This window comes from Ornithodoros turicata, chromosome 5 (assembly GCF_037126465.1).
Source record: "Ornithodoros turicata isolate Travis chromosome 5, ASM3712646v1, whole genome shotgun sequence".
Classification (NCBI taxonomy): domain Eukaryota; kingdom Metazoa; phylum Arthropoda; class Arachnida; order Ixodida; family Argasidae; genus Ornithodoros; species Ornithodoros turicata.
This window is the reverse complement of record NC_088205.1, coordinates 12,216,533-12,237,857: the sequence shown is the minus strand read 5'-3', so window position 1 is coordinate 12,237,857 and position 21,325 is coordinate 12,216,533. Positions and strand designations below refer to the sequence as shown.

General features: G+C 45.5%; 2 protein-coding genes across 2 annotated transcripts in view; one reads left to right on the top strand and one right to left on the bottom strand.

The window, feature by feature from the left end:
- Nucleotides 1-4,043: 4,043 nt before the first annotated feature.
- LOC135395304 (neprilysin-1-like) lies at nt 4,044-6,170 on the bottom strand. Its single transcript, XM_064626536.1, has 2 exons — nt 6,123-6,170; nt 4,044-6,066 (listed from the first exon to the last, which is right to left on the bottom strand). The coding sequence occupies exon 2, from the start codon at nt 6,059-6,061 to the stop codon at nt 4,073-4,075; it is 1,989 nt and encodes a 662-aa protein (XP_064482606.1). The 5' UTR covers nt 6,062-6,066; nt 6,123-6,170; the 3' UTR covers nt 4,044-4,072.
- Nucleotides 6,171-7,235: 1,065 nt separating this feature from the next.
- LOC135395204 (uncharacterized) overlaps nt 7,236-21,325 on the top strand; it is a 291,788-nt gene continuing 277,698 nt past the window's right edge. Inside the window, exons 1-6 of the mRNA XM_064626444.1 lie at nt 7,236-7,277; nt 7,559-7,643; nt 7,696-7,767; nt 8,139-8,201; nt 8,258-8,272; nt 8,352-8,373. Of these exons, the coding sequence (XP_064482514.1) occupies nt 7,236-7,277; nt 7,559-7,643; nt 7,696-7,767; nt 8,139-8,201; nt 8,258-8,272; nt 8,352-8,373 (299 nt within the window). The remainder of the gene's footprint in view (nt 7,278-7,558; nt 7,644-7,695; nt 7,768-8,138; nt 8,202-8,257; nt 8,273-8,351; nt 8,374-21,325) is intronic.

The following is a 21,325-nucleotide window of genomic DNA, read 5'->3' as shown; positions in this document are numbered from 1 at the left end:
GTTGAATGCCACTGTTTTTAGGAAATCATGGAACGCGCACATGCGTTGAAATACACAGGGTGCTTTTTAAAAATTCGTAACAGAATTTTTATTAAAAAACTAGCAGAGCAAAATAGATGCCGTTTTTGCAGTTGAGTTATATGGCCAGGTGAACATTCTCTCGAAGAAAGTGTATAACTACAAGATCGCTAATTGCCTAAAATTCATTAACTCTTTAATTAGAGGATTTCGCGCAAACGCGATATAGCAGAACGTGCGATATTCCTCGTTGAAAGCCATTCCATGTTTAAAAAACCCTTAAACGCCTACGTAGGTAGAAATATCCATAGCTGAATTTCCCTATGTAACAATAAGAACTATACGCACTTTTCGAGCGCAGAAAGAACGACACGCAATCCATGTGAGAGGCCCACGTGCTTGCGATGAAACTGGTTGGTGCAGTAGTATGAGCTAATCTTGGGCTAGGTGCCTTTCAGAAGATGGAAGAGCCCGGTAGCCATTTTTATAGAAAAGGAAACCGAAAATATAGGGTTTCCGGTAGGGTTTCTTGTGACATCGATATTTTGCTATAGTAGTTCCAGTCTACCAAGTTGGCGTCGCTGTTGTACCATGTGACGTCATTTGTTTGTAAGCAGGGAGAGGTATCTCTTTATCGGCTCTGACGGGATTGCGAACTGGCTAAAATAAGTCGAGGCGCAGTGCTGTAAACACCATTATGAAGATCGTGGTGGTGGGCCGGATGCGGTGCCGGCTGTCGTGCAGGGACCTATCAAGGCTCACAGAATGATACCTCACCCAAACAGAACAAAACCTCCCGGGGTGTTCCTGTGGATATCCTTTCACGAAAACTCGGATCTCCCTGAGAGACAGACATTTTTCCGACGGACGTCCCCCACATCTCCGAGTGGCCACGGTTCGGGCTTCCCACATATATTCGTCGTTTGTCCTCATAGGATGTTACATGGAGATGTCTGGACATTGCACGGACTTGCTTATTTACATGCACACGTTGTGGATATACAAACATTCGTAGAAGAGAAAGACATTGATCCTCAGTTTTCGTAGAAATCAGCATTTTTCTGCGTGCCATTTTGTTATAATCCCCGCCTCCGCACCTTTTAATTTCTGTTGCTCCTTTTTATTGTTTCTCGTACATGCCATGACGGAGAACGAACGCAGCGTTTTAATAAGAAAATAATATATATATGAAAGCTCCGAGAAGACCACCCACTCCCAGAAGCTCACTTCGAAAGGCAGTGCCATTTCCTTCCAAAGAGAAAAGAGACACTATATACTGCTTGTCTCGCGAGCATCCCCATATTCCTGATACCTTCTCGCCTGTAAATCAAAATGATGGGTGAGTTGTCCAAGCTTAATTCGATTACGCACGCATAAAACAACGAATGGAGAAATTGATCGGTGTATTAACTCGCTATCAGGACAACGTCTGTGTTTCTTACTGGTTTTGGTTAGAGACATTCAGCTGGTACATCGAAAGTCAAACTTCGCAGTGCTACATCGCCCCCAGTTTCTCTCTCTCTCCCGCAATAAATGATCCGAGTAACATCCCGACAGGGATCTAACTCGGACAATTCTTGAAACAGCCGCGACCGGACATCCTGTGGATGCAGATCCTGGGACGTCCATGTATGAGGCTACCAGTGATATCCGACGGATATAAATTTCCGGATATGGACCTTGGGATCTGTTTCGGACGTCCACAGGAGAAAGTGTTCTGTCTGGGCAAGTGCCTCAACGGAAAGTACAGCCAAATGTACTCAAGTAAATTCGGAAGTACTACTCAGCAGAATTACTTGAAGTGAAGTAAAAGTACCCCGAAAAGGAGCTTAAGTAATACTACCTAATTAGTCACCTTTTAGACATGCTTTCTTCGGGAGGTCGTCCGCCTCGCGAAGAAAGAAGGAAGCCGCGGCCTCGATAACAAAGACTTGTCGGATATAGATGTACGAGGGTGGTTCCATAAGTTTCCGTCCCGACCAACTTTTAATAGTCATAGAGACCAAACAAGTGTATCGCTTTTCGACATAGTCACACTTCGATGCACTTTTGACACCTTTCAACCAGCATTCTTATGCCCTTGAAAAAATAGTCCGAAGTTTTGTCCGCAAAATGCTGGAAAACTGCCTCTTGCACCTCACTATCGTTTTGAAATCTCCGTCCTCTGAGATCCCTCTTCAAGTTTGAGAACAGGAAGTAGTCACTCGGTGCCAAGTCTGGACTGTAGGGTGAGTGGTGGATTTCTTCGAAGCCGCACTCCTTCAGTGCAGCCTTGGCAACAGAAGCCGTGTGGACAGGGGCATTGTCCTGGAGCGATCGGACACCTCGACTCAACCTGCCGCGCCTCTTTTCCTTGATGGCGTCTCGCAGTCAGTGCAGGAGTGAAGCATAATAAGTCGCATTCACTGTTGTGTTCCTCTCTTTGAAGTCGACGAGGAGGATCCCGTGACAATCCCAAAATATTGTTGCCATTATCTTCTTTGTGGATTGTGTGACCTTGGCTTTTCTTGGGGGTGCTTCTCCTGGTTTGCGCCATTCCATCGACTCCTTTTTCGAAAGGGGATCATAGTAGAGCACTGTAGTCTCATCCCCTGTGACAATTGACTTCAATAGTTCTTCTTCGTTCTCTTGACAGAGCTCCAAAAACTCTTTCGCACAGACGACGCGCTGCTGCTTTTGAACTGACGAGAGAAGCCTTGGCACCCATCTCGCACTGACCTTTTTCATGTGAAGGCCTTCGCCGATGATGCGAAAAACGGTTGTTATAGAAAGCCCCAGCCTTTCTGAGATTTCCTTCACCTTCAGACGCCTGTCGCTCAGCACTTCCTCCTTGAAAAGAGACAAATTTTCTTGTGTCACCACTTCCACTGGACGACCGTCGCGTGGATCATATTCAATGGACTCTCGCCCCAGTCGAAACTGCTTAGCCCAGTCTTTTACCGTTGTGTACGACGTAGAGGCTTCCCTGTACACGTTGTCCAGTCGCGCTGTAATTTCTTTAGGCGAAATTCCCTCTTTTGTCAAGAATTTTATCACAGCGCGGTACTCAATTTTTTCCATTTTAACTGAAGAGTGCACCCTGGCTGTTTGTAATGCCGCTCTCCAACCGACAAAAGCATGGAGAGGGTTGAGCGTGGTGCTCCGGCCCTCCAACAGATGGCGCCACGCGTCCTTAATCTCATTTTCAAATTCGCGCGCATTTTCTACCTCGGGCCGGAAACTTATGGAACCACCCTCGTATTTTTCAACATGACGTCAGACGATGTAGAACGCAGACTTTTCAAACTATGGAAGGTATGCATATCCTTCGTGGAATTTTAGCTTATTCTGGGAAGAACGAGGATCTCTCTCATGTACAGGAACTGTCGCCTAGACAGGACAACGGCATGCGCGCCCTTGTTGTGTCCGCGTGCACGTGCATACACGACCATCGTACATAGTGAATGCTTCCATTTTCATCAGTTATTTTTTGACTGGTTAGCACTTGAAGCTAAGGAACTTGACATGCTCGACTCTTTCTTTTTGCGATTGTATTTGGTGCTGCCAGGCTCGCGGCTGAAGCAGAGCCATCTCCGTGAGCAGAGCGGACTACCGAGCAGACGATTTTCGGCAGCCAATAAAAGTGTTCGGGTTATCTGACGCCACAACACCCAGAAGGAGCTGTGGGAGATCGCCGCCGTTGCGCGCGCTCCTGTAAACTACGTTTTTGAGAATGTGTACGCTTCCTTCTTGTAAAAATTTTGCGTGACAGTACCTGAAGGCAGTGGGTTCATGTCACGCTATAAAATATGTGTTCGGGGTGCGTTACACGTTCATTTCGCGGGAGCGGCCTCGTTTATTTTATGTCGCTAACACGGAACCAATAACACATTGAACACACGTAACTCGCACGTATACTGCTTGCCTATACCGGGGCGCAAGCACTGTCTACCAGTGAAGAGACGGAATTGCAAAAACTTTCTCAGCCACTGTTTTCCCGGAACACCGCACTCTTTCTTTTTGCTTTGTTTGTTCACAACGATCACTACGTTACCGCACTCTTTATTTACACGTTTCACCAGAAGTAGCATTTCTGACTAGGATTCATAGCATCTTTCGGTCCACACGAGAAAGCATGAGCAAATTCCTCCATGTTCATCAAGGGTATATTGCAACGGTACTCCATCGCCCCTTCGCCGTGTTGCTGATCGCAGAAGCTGTAGCAGTATGTAATGAAAAAAGTCTGTTCTGCGTTGAAAGGCTCCAGGCCACCCAAAGTGTTGGACACTCTGTCCAGAGGCAGGGCTGCCTTGAACGCCGCATAAGCGTACCTGACTGCAGCGCTGTCAATGACGTCTTCTTGCGTCGTACTGTTGGTGACGTTTCCAATCATCTCGTAAAGCCGCACGTAACAAGCCGCTCGCGCGTTGTGTATCTCGGTAAACTCCTCCGACCACCAATGGCCGTCGTCGTCCAAGCTATGGAGCAGTTCATGAGCCACAACTCGTCCGCACGACGCGTACGTTGCTGAAGCTGGAAGATCCGTTGCATGAAATGGAAGTTTCATACTGCCTATAGGGACGTGGAGAGTGTTGCTTTGCGCATTGTATTGAATGTCATCGTCGTATAGGCGCTTTATCGCCTCATCGATTTGATAATCACGTGCAGGGAAGCCAGCTTCAGGCACTACTCGCACCCAGTTGCCGAGGAAGTCCGCACCCATGTCTGGCACTGAAAATGTGCTCTTGTTTCTCTTTTCGCCAATTACTGGCAGAGCGATTTCGATACTATTCAGTTTGCTAAGCGCTACAGTTCTGGTGGCGTTATCCAACCACGGATTAAGACTAAGACCCTTGATGATCTCTCTGTGAACATTCTCTACGATAACCGACACACCACTAATCTCCTGGCGACTGGTAAGTGCTTCTGTCAGGAAAGCCAAGTACTGAGGCAGCATCATTCTTGAGGCATAATCTTTACAGAAATCACGAGGGTCGTACACTGGATGGCTGCACGTATCTACTGACATCTGGTTGGTCTCTTCAAGAGCGCGAATCTCGTTGGTAAAACATCCGCCGAAACGTAACAGCCGCCACCCTAAGTACAAGGCGCCTTCCTTCTTTGCTAAAGCACTGAACAGCCTGCGGAAATACTCCGGACTTGTGATCACCATCGTGTGGTTGCCAAGAAACTGGGATAGGATGTAGTACTTGCTGAATGTTTCCATCCATACTTGGGGTGTTACCACCTTTGTCAGGAGTGCCAGGTTCTTTATGTGGACCCTTTGCTTCCTCTCCAGGACTGCCAACTCGAACAAATCAGATTCCATCTGAATGATGGCGTCCACAGTGCCACTGTGCTTGATACCACCGCCCATCATCTTGACCACCTTATCCAGGTACCGTCTATACTTCTCTTTCCGTGTCGACGAGTACAGAAAATTGCTCGGCTTAGGTGGCTTGAGCGAGAAGTCCCAGGCATTTTTTCGCTTCAGTGAGATACCGAACCTAAAAAATGCACCGATGTTGAAGTCCAACTCCATTCGTATGAGAAGGTCAAATGCATGCAATGTGTTCACGTGAACCTTGGGCCAAGGGAAGTCGAAGTAGTGAAGGAATCGCTTCAGGTTTTTGATGCTACTTGATCCCGGAGCCAAGCTACGGTAACAAGACAGGTAGAAGGTGAGAAACTTTTGCGCTTCCGTCTGACCTTTGAATGGAATCCTTGGGTTGCTTTCCACTTTGTAGAACGCCTCGCGAACGGTCTCCCATTTGTCACGGACAGGTGTAACGTTTCGCGGACGGCCGCTACATACAAAACGGTAAAAGTTGGCGCAAGGTTGCTCCGCTGCATTGACTGTTGCATTCAGTTGGTCGCCCAGCAGGTGGCAAGACTCGGAGTGGCATGCTCCGGTGCTGGAAGCGTCGTCGCCTGGGGATGCAATGGTCAATGCTGACACAAGGATCAGCATGATGACACCGACGACACCAGCGGTTACGTACACTTTGCGTAGCCCACGTCCAGATTTCTCGTCTTCGTTGATGACATTCAGTTCGTCCGACATGTCGGCTGAAAAGGTAAGCGGGTTTGTCCATTGCGCTTCATAAACAGCGACGATGACTTACTTGATGGTCGAACGGATGCGTGCGATAACGATGGCAATACGGTCACCGAGGAAAGAAGAACTCGAGTGGTGATATTTCGTACGAGCATGTTCTTCAGCAACGGATACTCCTAAACCTTCGTCCGCGAAGCTAAGCTAGACCAGGTCTCAATCCGTATAGCGACCAACATGTCTTTCCTTCTTTAGCTTAGACATTTATGTATCCACGAGAGAATGAATGAACGTTCTTGGTCTTACTTTGGTCTTACTGCAATTAACAAAATGCGCTTCATTGATTTAGCTTGGTTTGCGGTAAGGTTGATGATCTCTGATTTCTAATACATGTGGAGTGAATGGAGGCAGGCATCATTGTATGTCGCTCTATTGGAACACTATTTGGTGTTGTGCGACATGCCATGAGGGTCGTCTAGAATCCGATATGTGTTCGTGAACAGTAAACCTAGTGGACCTGGTCAACAGTGAACCTGGTCTTCCTAAACACACACACACACACACAAACTTCCGAACGGAATGGTACAGGAGAAGCTTAGTATCATTCCGTTTGGAATTTGCTTGTGTTCATTAGGTCTTGGTTAAGTGTACTGGAAGTAGTCCTGGACGTTAACGTTATAAGCGCGCTGGGTATATACCACGACCAAGTGTCCATGTTTCTCACGTTCGTTTGTGTGGAGCGGTCTCATGGAGGATTGTCTTTAAGGAGACCTTTGCCCATACCATGATACTTTCAGGTAATACGGATCTAAGTGGTGACGACAAACATCTTTTCAGTGCTCCTATCAAAAGAACGACGGCCTTCGCAAGGAAAGTTTAAAGGAGAGATCGGACTGCCATTTTCTACAGTGTGTGACGACCGGTCGTAGTACGTCGGCATGAATATTCCTTGTAATTGGCTTAGACCAGAGAGCAGGTGGTGGTGGTGATGATGATGGTGAAAGGCAAACCGCAAAACCGCTTCTCACAAACAGCGCAGAAATTGCTGAATCTGGCATCCTTTTCCAGCGATGTGAGCACGCATTGGAGCACGCGCATTCGCGTGCTGCTGCCATCGAAATTGGTCCTTGAGGACGTCCGTCGGTTCATTTCAACAAAATTCGAGGCCGTCTGGCGCTCAAATATGTCTGAGGACGACGAAGGTAGGTGCATCTTAAAAGAACAAGTAAGGCGTCTCTTGACTGTACAGCAACTGGTAACGAACACACAGTTCATTGACGTGACAAGACATCGTTTCTGCGCGATGCCATTTGGCGGGCTTGCCTTTGCATGGACGGACTGCTCATGTCTCGCGTTTCATTGCAGTTTTCGCGTATGACCGTAGAAGAAAGGCGTTTGCAGTGTGATCGTTTTTTAACAAACACTAGAGATAATTATTTTTCGCGCTTGAAAGTGCTCACTGCTTCTTGTCTCAGTTCTTACAGTTCATTCTCTCGTTTCTTTCAGAGTGTATGCAAGGTGAGCCAGCAAGGTTGGGTTGCTAGGAACAGCGTGGAGGACATCGCAGAGATTCAAAATTATCGTTGCTTTGGTTGTGCGTTTTGTGTTTCACCGAAGGTACCTAATAAATGTTTTGTTTTCAGCTGAGCTCACTCGCCGTGTGACTCGAGGTGGTGTCTCAACGAGGACAAGCTCGAAGCCCGGCAAAAAAACAAGTAAGGCAATGGATGTACAGCAAGAAATTCGTCTTTGGGAGGCACACGCCACACTAAAATGTCTAGGTCATTGCTCTGAGATCTATTATTTCAGAATATCGGCCGTGTCGCACATTGCAATGCGTTGCGGGGTCAATATACTGAGCGCGCGCGTTTTATCACACACACACGCTGATACAAGTCGACTCTGAGGAAAGCAATGAAGTATGCGCAATGGACAGTCAAGTTCAGCTTTATTGATTTATCTGTGACCTCGATATGACCGTATGATAGCGTATTTTAAAGTCATGATTAAACACGCGACCTGAGAGACAAGTGAATATTACTTGATTATTACGTGATGTAAACACTGTCATTATGAATCGTTTCAGAAACTAAGAAAGAGGGCGAATTGACCATGATGCGAACCGGACACACGCAAGGGGGTAAAAAAGGTGAGTTCAAATGCTCGATGCAATGCCTCTTGCCTCATACATGCTCTTTTACATAGGGAAAGGCAAAAAAGGTAAGCACCTTTGGACGAGTGTCATTTATCGGTAGGCACGCGGAACACATCTTCTATTAGGTTGCTTGTTACTTTTCAGGTAAAGAAACAGGATCAGCCGGTATGTACTTCATTCGACCCATGGTGTTTTCTGTGATTGACTTGCTTTTTGTATTCTTTTTCAGGAAAGAAAGGTAATGAACTGACATGTGAAGCTTCCTCACAAATTTCTTTTTGCACTGCTCTGGCCTTTTCGATTCAACGACATTATCGCATCTTCAGCTGCAGTTGTGGGTCATAGCGGCTAAACTTACTATTAATGCGTGAATGGACCCACGAAATGCAAAAGCGCGACCACTCTATGAACACAAATTTTAAGCCTTTGACGAGGTTTGGTGAATGGGTGGACGTCCTGACCGTATGCATGTTCAGAAATGTCCATGCACGCTGACGCCTAGCAGCCGATGCTGCCACATACGTTATTTATTGAGAACCTGATACGACCCTATAGGTCTTGAAGATATAGTGTGATTTCTCCGTGAGGTGATGCAAAAGCCAAACGACTTCGTTATTAGTAGTTCGAGAAAGAGAAATGCCACAACCATTGATTTTTTTTTTTCAGGAAAAAAGAAATGACACCACGAGCGTCTCCGAGGTATGTCCTGGCGGAGCGAAAAAATCTTCCGAATGAGACCCGTCTGAAAGGCTGCATTCCTGTGTTTGACAGTTTGCTATTGACCGTGCCAGGACTTCCCTGGCAGACATTGTTTCTACGGCACGGAAGGACACAATTAAATATGATCCGATTGGAATTAAGCCACCTGCTTTATTTTGGTAACCATATTGGCGGATACCCTGAAAGTAAGACAAGAAACTGTGTTAATTTTCCAACAAAATAGCAATAGGTCACAGTAGCGCACCTGTACATGTGTACTTGAAAACTGGCAGATTTAAATGGGACTAAGCTACCCGTTCATAAGGTATTAGAGTGTTTTATTTTATTTATTCACAATACTTCTGGCATTGGGTATGCCGTAGGCGAAGGGGCAGTACATAGCTAAAACAAAGCGCACAATCGCAACCACCCCACGCGCAGCGACCGTCATCAGCTTGTCAAAACAGCGTCATTGGATAATCGATTCCAGTCTGCGATCACAGTAGAAAAAAAATCTCAAACAATTAGTGCGAAAATGGTATTGTTCACTGTGTTTAGAATGTTTGTTACGAGATGAACCTCTATGCGACGTCCTGATGTAATCACCGGGGCTGATACATGTAAGGTTATTTAACCACAGTGTTTTGAGACGTTGAACCCTAACTCTATGTGCTAGTGTATGAATTTAAGCCATCTCTAAAATTCGTGTCGGGGAATATTTGCTAAACACAGAGTGGCTTTTTTGTACATGCTCTGTTTGCTTAATCTTTGTGATGCCACCAGGAAACCAAATTATAGAACTATAGTCTAGTATGGAACGGACAAGGGTTTTATAACGGGGTGCGTGAGAATAAGGGAACCCAAACCCAAGATCCCGATTTTCATAACTCAGAGTGCTTGCTTGCAGCGCCGATTCCAAAAGGAAAATAGATACATAACAAATTGCGTCGTGAGTATAGTACAAATTATCGGTATAGTAAAACAGAACTGTTCTGTTTGGCTTTTGTTTTGGTCGTTTGCAGACGACACGCTCACGCTGATTCTCGCCGGTCGAGAGGACGGACGGAAGTCTGCACTTCAGGCACCATGCGTTTTTTTCGAAAAATAGCGTGCGCACGCAAAACAGACTCCGACACCCCGAAGCTCTTGGGTACCCTGTTCAAAAATTCTCAAATGTCCATTTTACACGGCTGAAATACAGCAGCTACCGTCGCAGAAGACAAACTTGACAGAACAGCGGTTCAACGCAGACGACACCCTCGCTTAGTCGCAGACGCGTTTGGCTTACCGTGTGCCCCCGGTTAGTGGCAGGTGAGTTTCACATAGTTTTTATTGCTGTTTAAGGAATTTATTTCGTGTATTATTGCATCTTAATGGTTCGAGGGACTAAATTGTTGCATAATACGTTCAATCGGTCTTTAGCTTTTTGCATCTGACAAGGCAAACTAGTGTTCGTAGTTTGGCTTACGTATAGGACAACCATCCCAAACCGAGGGAAGGGGGAGGGTGCACGAAGTGAGAGCGCTATTCGTGAACGTGCACAACGTCATTGACTTTTGCAGCAGCCAGCAGGCATCTCGATAACAAGGCGAGCATTGGAGGCTGCGGTATCTGTTCGGATGCGACGTCCCTAGGCTAAAAATGCCTTTTTCAGATCGCAGGGATAGGTCCTGGCAAATCCGACGCTTTCTACATTCCTAGGTTCCCTTGCCCTCCTGCCTGGTTTTGAGCATGTCTAGTCTGTTCCTTCAGTGTTTTTTGTGTCCCCCTAGTCTGTGTCCCTGTGTTTACCCCTCAAACTCAATGCGATGTTTCCCTTATCGCTTCCTATATGCGTTCGAGGGCTGGAGAATTAAGTACAAAGGAGGTTTTGTCGCATAGCTACATAGCTGCATAGAGCATGCACGTAGGAAATGCCGATTCCGCTACAAAATGTTTCGTGTTATAGGCGAATTCGTTAGATACGAACAAGATGTGGGTACGTTCAGAAAGGTGCCAGTGGCTGTAATCTTTGTATCCTTTTAGTACACCAGGGTAGCTAAGCCCAAAACAAAATTCGGGAAAAGTCAGTTTCCTCCTGATTCATACCAGAATTGCTCGGAGAATAGATATCGAGTGAAATAGGGTTTCACAAAAAGGAAGAAAAAAAGAAAAAAAAGAAAGAACAAGGAGGAGTCTTGCCTTTTACGGAGACACGATAAGGTTCAGAGATGCCGACTTCAGGTGCTGATCTTTTTGAGTTGAGTTCAATGACGAGCGGTCTGCCTGTCGTACGGGCAGCAGGTTGCTCACACGAATTAAAAGAAAAATAAATGGTTTGTGTGATCGTCTTTTTATTCCTTGCATCGAAGTTAAACATTAATCGAAAACAGAAAACAAAAAACGTGGGTGTTTGCTCGATGGCCCAGTGAATGGTCTCAGCCTCTCGGGGTGCCAGGGTGGTGGTGGTGGGTGGTGAAAGGGCTTGCCGTTGTCGGGGGGGGGGGGGTGCCAGGGTGAAGTGCACGAACACTTGTAAGCAGCCTGTAAGCACCGTCTCCGTGCGTCGAGTTTTGAGAAAGGCGAGCACCAGGAGCCCTCCGGTGGGAAGTAATTGTCCTGAGGCTGAAACACACAAACAGACACGCACCACACAAGCCTCAAGGCGCATAAGAACATGAACAATTGAAATATGGCAGTCGTCGAAAAAACCGAAAAGTCTGGGTTGCCGTTGTCTGACTTTTTCGACGACAGCCATATTTCAATTGCTCAGGAATCCTGCGTCCAGCTTTCGCGAACAGTTAAGGATAGTGGGGAATATCCTGGCTTGCGAAGGCAGGTTAACAGAATGTAACATTTTTGTGTCGAACACACCTGTGTTCACGGAAGCTGATTTCCCCCTTACCCTATTTACTGCTCTTCCATATCGGTTACTGAAGCATACACTCCCATTGGTGACACATGACCATCGCTTGGTGACCCAAAGTGACCATAATACAGCTGCGAAGGACTGAGAACTGCTTTCATGACCACTTCCGGTGAAATTTGAACCACTTCCGCTGCCGATTTGAAGGTACTTTGTGCACCAGATTCTAAGCGAATACAATACTGAATAGCAGCACTAAAGCGTGAATGTGTGCATAGTCACCCTAAACGGCAGGACGCCCTTTCCTTCATGCTCACGAAACATCGTGAAACGATCATGGTTTCGGTTTCGCGCAGCCTCTACATCGCTGCCACTGGGGAATCCTAAATTTTATGTAAGGGCACTTTGGAAATTGGGCAAGGAAAATTTATATCCTTGGGTTGGACTAAAAGTGGACCAATTAATTATTCTCTTCGTGTATTAGTTTATTAATTATTTAAACATAACGTGGGATCGATTATCCCTGCAGAGACGCAGCGTAACCCGTCGCAGACGACACACTAGGCGGATATCAGCACAACGCAGACGACAATTGTGTAGCAGTTGCAGACGACACGGTTCGTTCTTTTGGTGTTCGCGGCTTATGAGAAGTGAGTTTCACAAGTTTGTTTGATACTGTGTAAATTATTTATTTTACGTTTCTTTGTACTGCATGCGATCTGCGAACGTACCAGAGATATAAATACGTTCGATATTATTTGGTCCCCAGCCATTATGGTTTGTAACGTGGCTCTTGGGTTTGTAGTTAGGGTTAGCAGTAAGAAACTAAAGGTAAAGCAACAGCTCCATTAGGCAAGTTTGCTGCCTTAGCCCCAATTTGCTTCGAGCAAAATAAGGTAGAACGAAATGGTGAAAGGAACTGTGAAAGTCCCATCCACAAACTATAAATTTTTCGTTTTTTGTCTGCGGCGGATTGTGTAAGAACGATGATCGTTGCTGGACAGCGATGGACAGCGCTCGCGCGGGGTCTTTGGCGTGCTCACTCTCCAGCAGGCCGTTACTGTGACGCTGTTACCGTGCTGTATTGACGTTAATTTACGTTATCTTATACCATATTGGGCACCAAGGTTAAAAATTGGGCATAAAATATCCGTCCTCCTTTCCTTCACAGCACTGGGGTTTTTAGCGCTTTTAGTATTAAGTACGCCGCGCGTAGCGTAGCGCCGTGTCTGTTGCAGACGAATTTTCAGTGGGAAATGCACATACGTTACACTGGTCCGATTACGTTACTCTTGGAGATCGGACCGGGACTTCAATGTTACGTGAGCTCCTGCCTGGTTTTTGTGGTCGTTTTTGTAAATAAAATTGCGCACTGAGAAGACGACGCTGTAGAGCGAAAATATTTTGCATGTTAGCTCCTGATAGGCTGCTTGATAAACGAAGCTAAGCTTCGAGCAATATTAAATGTAATTTCATTGCTCCTTTAAAGTAGCACAGAAGTCATTTTTAACACCCAGTTTTCTTCCCATAAAACTGTTAAGTAGGCCAGTAAGATGCACCATGCGAAGTAATTTACACCACAGAGTCATAATTATCGCAGGAGTTGAATTTAAAATACGCCGCAAAAAGCGACCGTGCGCAACGGTGGTGAAGAGCAGTACCAGCCTGTGATCTGCCTGGAACCTCGCGCTGACGCTATAAGGTGAACGCTCGCTGATTGGCCTAGAGAAATGTTGTCTGCTACTCAGCTGTCGTCTGCTACTCGGCTGTTCGGGGTCCTAATAAAGCCTTTCTCCTTGCTCGGTAATGCTTCGGCCGCTCCTTCTATCCCGGATTCTCCGGGAGAACTGGCAAAACAGGTTTACGGCGGCAAAGGGACAAGGCGCTGACCCCCACTGACCGGCGAACCAGAACGAGTCCCTTATACCGTCATCGGTCACGTGGCATCATACCTCCTCATCCTCGTTATAGCTGGAGTGGCGAGTTAAGGGTGAACGCGCGGAGCTATGTTTATGTGAGTTTTTTTCTGGGAAACAAATTGCACACATCAAAACCTTTCGCGCTATTCGGTATAATGACACACATACTTTCATCAGATGTCTTAATCTGAAATTTTTTTGGATGGCCCTCTGTAATCCTTTAAGGGTTTGGAAGCCTAATACTATAGCCAACGGATTGTTACGATTGCGAGCATGCATGTGTCCGTCCTGGCTTTCCACAAGCGTGTCCAGAGGGTGTTTCTATCTATTTTTAGACATTACGAGTTAGAACGGACGGGAGGGGAGGGTGAGCGAATTCTGGGTTCCCTCCGAGGCTGTAGACTTCTCTCTGGCAACTCAACTCAGCCCAGTACGGCACCTCGCACAGTGGTGCGTCACCAAAGCAGTTTTGAAATTCTTAAGCGACACGATCTATATGCAACCCTGTGACCTGAAGTCTTATGTCATTTCATCCCTCAGTGCCACCATCACATTTCACCCTTATGCATCTTACTCTCATGTGTGTGTGTGTGTTTCGTTTCGCCTCTCTCATCTTTCTCTCGCCTCTCACTTGCTTTTTCTTTTTGTTCATCACTTATGGAATAGCAAGCCGACACTTCGTTCGACTGACCTTTCCGTCTTTGTTTCTGTTTGTCTTCTAATAAATATATCTCCCATTTTGTATTTTGCGACAGAACGGTTCCCACTGTCTATACGTGTGTTTGTAGTTAGGTGCAACCTTGTGAAATCTGCTACTCTGCCGTTGCAGATACGTCCAAAGAACGCTTCTACAAGAAGTCAGTCCACGAAGATATTCCATGTTACTGGCGCTTACTACTACAATATGTTGCATCTGTACGCCGCTCATCACTACAGCCACAACGTGGTTGTAAAACCCAGACAAAATCCTGAGAAAATCGGGTTCTGTGGAGGAAGAAATTTTGTTTCTGTTGATATGATTGTTTTATCCTACCTTTTACATGTGTACTTATTACTGTGCTTGTGTGTGCATTGATTTGTTACCAATGCGTGCTAAGCATGCCTTCAAGTGCATCCTTTCGCAGGTTGCTCCCGTTTGTTGGCAAGAGCAGTATTTGCTTCAATCACTTTTTGTTACCTGCTTACTCATCGTTAGATTGCTCTTGCTTGCTGGCACTTTCACATATGTACTTATTAGTTATTATTATTACATTATTATTATTGTTATTACATTGTTATCATTATTACATTATTATTACATATGTACTTATTACTTATTATTATTACATTATTATTACATATGTACTTATTACTTACTGTTACCTGCTTACTCATGGTTAGATTCCTCTGGCTGGCTGGCACTTTTTCATGTATACTTATTACTGTGGTGCAGTGTGCATTGATTTGTTACCATGCGTGCTAATCATGCCCTCAAGTGCATTATTTCGCAGGTTGCTCCCGTTTGTTGGTAAGAGCGGTATTTTCTTCTCTCACTTTTTGTTACCTAGTTACTGATCGTTAAATCGGTCTGGCTGGCAGTCACTTTCACATGTGTACTTATTACTTTGCTTGCAGTGTGCATTGATTTGTTACCATGCGTGCTAACCATGCCCTCAAGTGAATTATTTCGCAGGTTGCTCCCGTTTGTTGGTAAGAGCGGTATTGGCTTCTCTCACTTTTTGTTACCTGCTTACTCATGGTTAGATTGCTCTGGCTGGCTGGCACATTTACATGTGTACTTATTACTGCGGTTGCAGTGTGCATTGATTTGTTACCATGCGTGCTAACCATGCCCTCAAGTGAATTATTTCGCAGGTTGCTCCCGTTTGTTGGTAAGAGCGGTATTGGCTTCTCTCACTTTTTGTTACCTGCTTACTCATGGTTAGATTGCTCTGGCTGGCTGGCACATTTACATGTGTACTTATTACTGTGGTTGCAGTGTGCATTGATTTGTTACCATGCGTGCTAACCATGCCCTCAAGTGAATTATTTCGCAGGTTGCTCCCGTTTGTTGGTAAGAGCGGTATTGGCTTCTCTCACTTTTTGTTACCTGCTTACTCATGGTTAGATTGCTCTGGCTGGCTGGCACATTTACATGTGTACTTATTACTGTGGTTGCAGTGTGCATTGATTTGTTACCATGCGTGCTAACCATGCCCTCAAGTGAATTATTTCGCAGGTTGCTCCCGTTTGTTGGTAAGAGCGGTATTGGCTTCTCTCACTTTTTGTTACCTGCTTACTCATGGTTAGATTGCTCTGGCTGGCTGGCACATTTACATGTGTACTTATTACTGTGGTTGCAGTGTGCATTGATTTGTTACCATGCGTGCTAACCATGCCCTCAAGTGAATTATTTCGCAGGTTGCTCCCGTTTGTTGGTAAGAGCGGTATTGACTTCTCTCACTTTTTGTTACCTGCTTACTCATGGTTAGATTGCTCTGGCTGGCTGGCACATTTACATGTGTACTTATTACTGTGGTTGCAGTGTGCATTGATTTGTTACCATGCGTGCTAACCATGCCCTCAAGTGAATTATTTCGCAGGTTGCTCCCGTTTGTTGGTAAGAGCGGTATTGGCTTCTCTCACTTTTTGTTACCTGCTTACTCATGGTTAGATTGCTCTGGCTGGCTGGCACATTTACATGTTTAGATTGCTCTGGCTGGCTGGCACATTTACATGTGTACTTATTACTGTGGTTGCAGTGTGCATTGATTTGTTACCATGCGTGCTAACCATGCCCTCAAGTGAATTATTTCGCAGGTTGCTCCCGTTTGTTGGTAAGAGCGGTATTGGCTTCTCTCACTTTTTGTTACCTGCTTACTCATGGTTAGATTGCTCTGGCTGGCTGGCACATTTACATGTGTACTTATTACTGTGGTTGCAGTGTGCATTGATTTGTTACCATGCGTGCTAACCATGCCCTCAAGTGAATTATTTCGCAGGTTGCTCCCGTTTGTTGGTAAGAGCGGTATTGACTTCTCTCACTTTTTGTTACCTGCTTACTCATGGTTAGATTGCTCTGGCTGGCTGGCACATTTACATGTGTACTTATTACTGTGGTTGCAGTGTGCATTGATTTGTTACCATGCGTGCTAACCATGCCCTCAAGTGAATTATTTCGCAGGTTGCTCCCGTTTGTTGGTAAGAGCGGTATTGGCTTCTCTCACTTTTTATTACCTGCTTACTCATGGTTAGATTGCTCTGGCTGGCTGGCACATTTACATGTGTACTTATTACTGCGGTTGCAGTGTGCATTGATTTGTTACCACGCGTGCTAATCATGCCCTCAAGTGAATTATTTCGCAGGTTGCTCCCGTTTGTTGGTAAGAGCGGTATTGGCTTCTCTCACTTTTTGTTACCTGCTTACTCATGGTTAGATTGCTCTGGCTGGCTGGCACATTTACATGTGTACTTATTACTGTGGTTGCAGTGTGCATTGATTTGTTACCATGCGTGCTAACCATGCCCTCAAGTGAATTATTTCGCAGGTTGCTCCCGTTTGTTGGTAAGAGCGGTATTGGCTTCTCTCACTTTTTGTTACCTGCTTACTCATGGTTAGATTGCTCTGGCTGGCTGGCACATTTACATGTGTACTTATTACTGTGGTTGCAGTGTGCATTGATTTGTTACCATGCGTGCTAACCATGCCCTCAAGTGCATTATTTCGCAGGTTGCTCCCGTTTGTTGGTAAGAGCGGTATTGGCTTCTCTCACTTTTTGTTACCTGCTTACTCATGGTTAGATTGCTCTGGCTGGCTGGCACATTTACATGTGTACTTATTACTGTGGTTGCAGTGTGCATTGATTTGTTACCATGCGTGCTAACCATGCCCTCAAGTGAATTATTTCGCAGGTTGCTCCCGTTTGTTGGTAAGAGCGGTATTGGCTTCTCTCACTTTTTGTTACCTGCTTACTCATGGTTAGATTGCTCTGGCTGGCTGGCACATTTACATGTGTACTTATTACTGTGGTTGCAGTGTGCATTGATTTGTTACCATGCGTGCTAACCATGCCCTCAAGTGCATTATTTCGCAGGTTGCTCCCGTTTGTTGGTAAGAGCGGTATTGGCTTCTCTCACTTTTTGTTACCTGCTTACTCATGGTTAGATTGCTCTGGCTGGCTGGCACATTTACATGTGTACTTATTACTGTGGTTGCAGTGTGCATTGATTTGTTACCATGCGTGCTAACCATGCCCTCAAGTGAATTATTTCGCAGGTTGCTCCCGTTTGTTGGTAAAAGCGGTATTGGCTTCTCTCAACTTTTTGTTACCTGCTTACTCATGGTTTGATTGCTCTGGCTGGCTGGCACATTTACATGTGTACTTATTACTGTGGTTGCAGTGTGCATTGATTCGTTACCATGCGTGCTAACCGTGCCCTCAAGTGAATTATTTCGCAGGTTGCTCCCGTTTGTTGGTAAGAGCGGTATTGGCTTCTCTCACTTTTTGTTACCTGCTTACTCATGGTTAGATTGCTCTGGCTGGCTGGCACATTTACATGTGTACTTATTACTGTGGTTGCAGTGTGCATTGATTTGTTACCATGCGTGCTAACCATGCCCTCAAGTGAATTATTTCGCAGGTTGCTCCCGTTTGTTGGTAAGAGCGGTATTGGCTTCTCTCACTTTTTGTTACCTGCTTACTCATGGTTAGATTGCTCTGGCTGGCTGGCACATTTACATGTGTACTTATTACTGTGGTTGCAGTGTGCATTGATTTGTTACCATGCGTGCTAACCATGCCCTCAAGTGAATTATTTCGCAGGTTGCTCCCATTTGTTGGTAAGAGCGGTATTGGCTTCTCTCACTTTTTGTTACCTGCTTACTCATGGTTAGATTGCTCTGGCTGGCTGGCACATTTACATGTGTACTTATTACTGTGGTTGCAGTGTGCATTGATTCGTTACCATGCGTGCTAACCATGCCCTCAAGTGAATTATTTCGCAGGTTGCTCCCGTTTGTTGGTAAGAGCGGTATTGGCTTCAATCACTTTTTGTTACCTGCTTACTCATGGTTAGATTGCTCTGGCTGGCTGGCACATTTACATGTGTACTTATTACTGTGGTTGCAGTGTGCATTGATTCGTTACCATGCGTGCTAACCATGCCCTCAAGTGAATTATTTCGCAGGTTGCTCCCGTTTGTTGGTAAGAGCGGTATTGGCTTCTCTCACTTTTTGTTACCTGCTTACTCATGGTTAGATTGCTCTGGCTGGCTGGCACATTTACATGTGTACTTATTACTGTGGTTGCAGTGTGCATTGATTTGTTACCATGCGTGCTAACCATGCCCTCAAGTGAATTATTTCGCAGGTTGCTCCCGTTTGTTGGTAAGAGCGGTATTGGCTTCTCTCACTTTTTGTTACCTGCTTACTCATGGTTAGATTGCTCTGGCTGGCTGGCACATTTACATGTGTACTTATTACTGTGGTTGCAGTGTGCATTGATTTGTTACCATGCGTGCTAACCATGCCCTCAAGTGAATTATTTCGCAGGTTGCTCCCGTTTGTTGGTAAGAGCGGTATTGGCTTCTCTCACTTTTTGTTACCTGCTTACTCATGGTTAGATTGCTCTGGCTGGCTGGCACATTTACATGTGTACTTATTACTGTGGTTGCAGTGTGCATTGATTTGTTACCATGCGTGCTAACCATGCCCTCAAGTGAATTATTTCGCAGGTTGCTCCCGTTTGTTGGTAAGAGCGGTATTGGCTTCTCTCACTTTTTGTTACCTGCTTACTCATGGTTAGATTGCTCTGGCTGGCTGGCACATTTACATGTGTACTTATTACTGTGGTTGCAGTGTGCATTGATTCGTTACCATGAGTGCTAAGCATGCCTTCAAGTGCATCATTTCACGGGTTGCTCTTGTTTGTTGGTAAGAGCAGTAGTTGCTTCAATCACTTTTTGTTATCTGCTTACTCATCGTTAGATTGCTCTGGCTGGCTGGCACATTTACATGTGTACTTATTACTGTGGTTGCATTGATTTGTTACCATGCATGCCAACCATGCCTTCAAGAGCATTATTTCGTAGGTTGCTCCCGTTTGTTGGTAAGAGCAGTAGATGCTTCAATCACTTTTTGTTATCTGCCTACTCATCGTTAGATTGCTCTGGCTGGCTGGCACTTTCACAAATGTACTTACACTACTGTTACATTACTGTGCTTGTGTGCATTGCATTATGTGCATTGATTTGTTAACATGCATGGTAATCATGCCTTCAAGTGCATCATGTCGCAGGTTCCCCTTTTGCTTGGTAAAAGCGTAAGTTGGTTCTGTCATCTTTGTTGAGGTTGCTCAGCCTGGATGACATATTTATGTGTGCATTTGTTATTGTGCTTATGTAGGTGCATTTGTTATTAGGTATGCTAAGCTCTCTTTGATAAAGGCTGTAGACAATCCGCTTCTATAAGAGAGTCATGAAGGCATTTTATAGCTTTTTAAAACTTTAAATTTAAGCACTACTCGCAGAGCTCTATTATATGGAACACACCTTGAAAACGAGGGTACAGTATCAATAAGAGCATAAGGAAAACAATGAAGTGCCTACTACAGCGACGTGAGCACGTTGTTCAATGTTGTTCGAATGGTGGCTTTCAAAAGACAGAGCACCCTCACAGGACACAACTTCGATAATGATCTGATAAACCTTTAGTCTCCTCGTATCCCTCGTGGGCAGGTTTGCATGGTTAAATGGCTTAGATTTGTTCAGGGACGTTCAGTTACGAACGAGGAAAATGGCATCTCACACCGCTGTCCGCTGTCGAAAGGTGTGGCTAGTGTTATTTTCGGGCTAAAGTCCCCGAATTTATTTCAGGCGCATGTATCGTAACGAGACCTCACAAATGTGCGAGTACAGCGAAGTGTTATTACGCAGTGCGTACCGCTGAAGCAACGTATACATAATTCAAGGTGCTTATCGAGCTGCATTCCCTGGTGACGACAGTAAGGAGTGAAGCTTCTTGCCCGTATGTGTTTTCAGTTCATCGTACAGCTGATACGGATGATGTTGAAGCGTCTTCACCGAAATCCGTGGATGCGTGCAAAGTCTCGAGCGGGAAGTCGTACCAGCAAGAAGATTCTACTTTGCCTATTGTGGTATGTATGTACAGTGCTCGCAACTTTCAACCAATCTCCCGTTGCCGTGACCTCGCTCCGAGAAGAGCTCGACTGGCGGCGAACATCGCAATCTGTACCGGGTCCGACCCATGTTCTTTCGAGGGGTGGCAGAATGTTGTTACGCTGCCGTTTGCTGTTAACACGTGTGGAAACAGGGTCGATAAAGAACAAAATCTGGGGCAGTCTTCGGGACGACATTGCAACGTGTCTGTTTTGCCCCTAATATCTTTAAGATAATTGCGAAAGTTTGCGATAAATCGCTGTTTAATGTGAGTTTGTGAAGTTCAGAGCACACAGAGGCTCGACTGTTTACAAAGTCACGACATAGCGACGCACACACAGACGTAAAAAGAATACGGTGGGATGGAGGATATGTTTATGAAGAAGGAAAAAGAAATGGGTGATGATATATATGGGGCTGTTTGCGGCCCTCAGGCTGGAAGCTGCACCGGACATGGCCAGCTGAAAAAAAGAGTAAGTGGCAATACAGACACGTTGTGT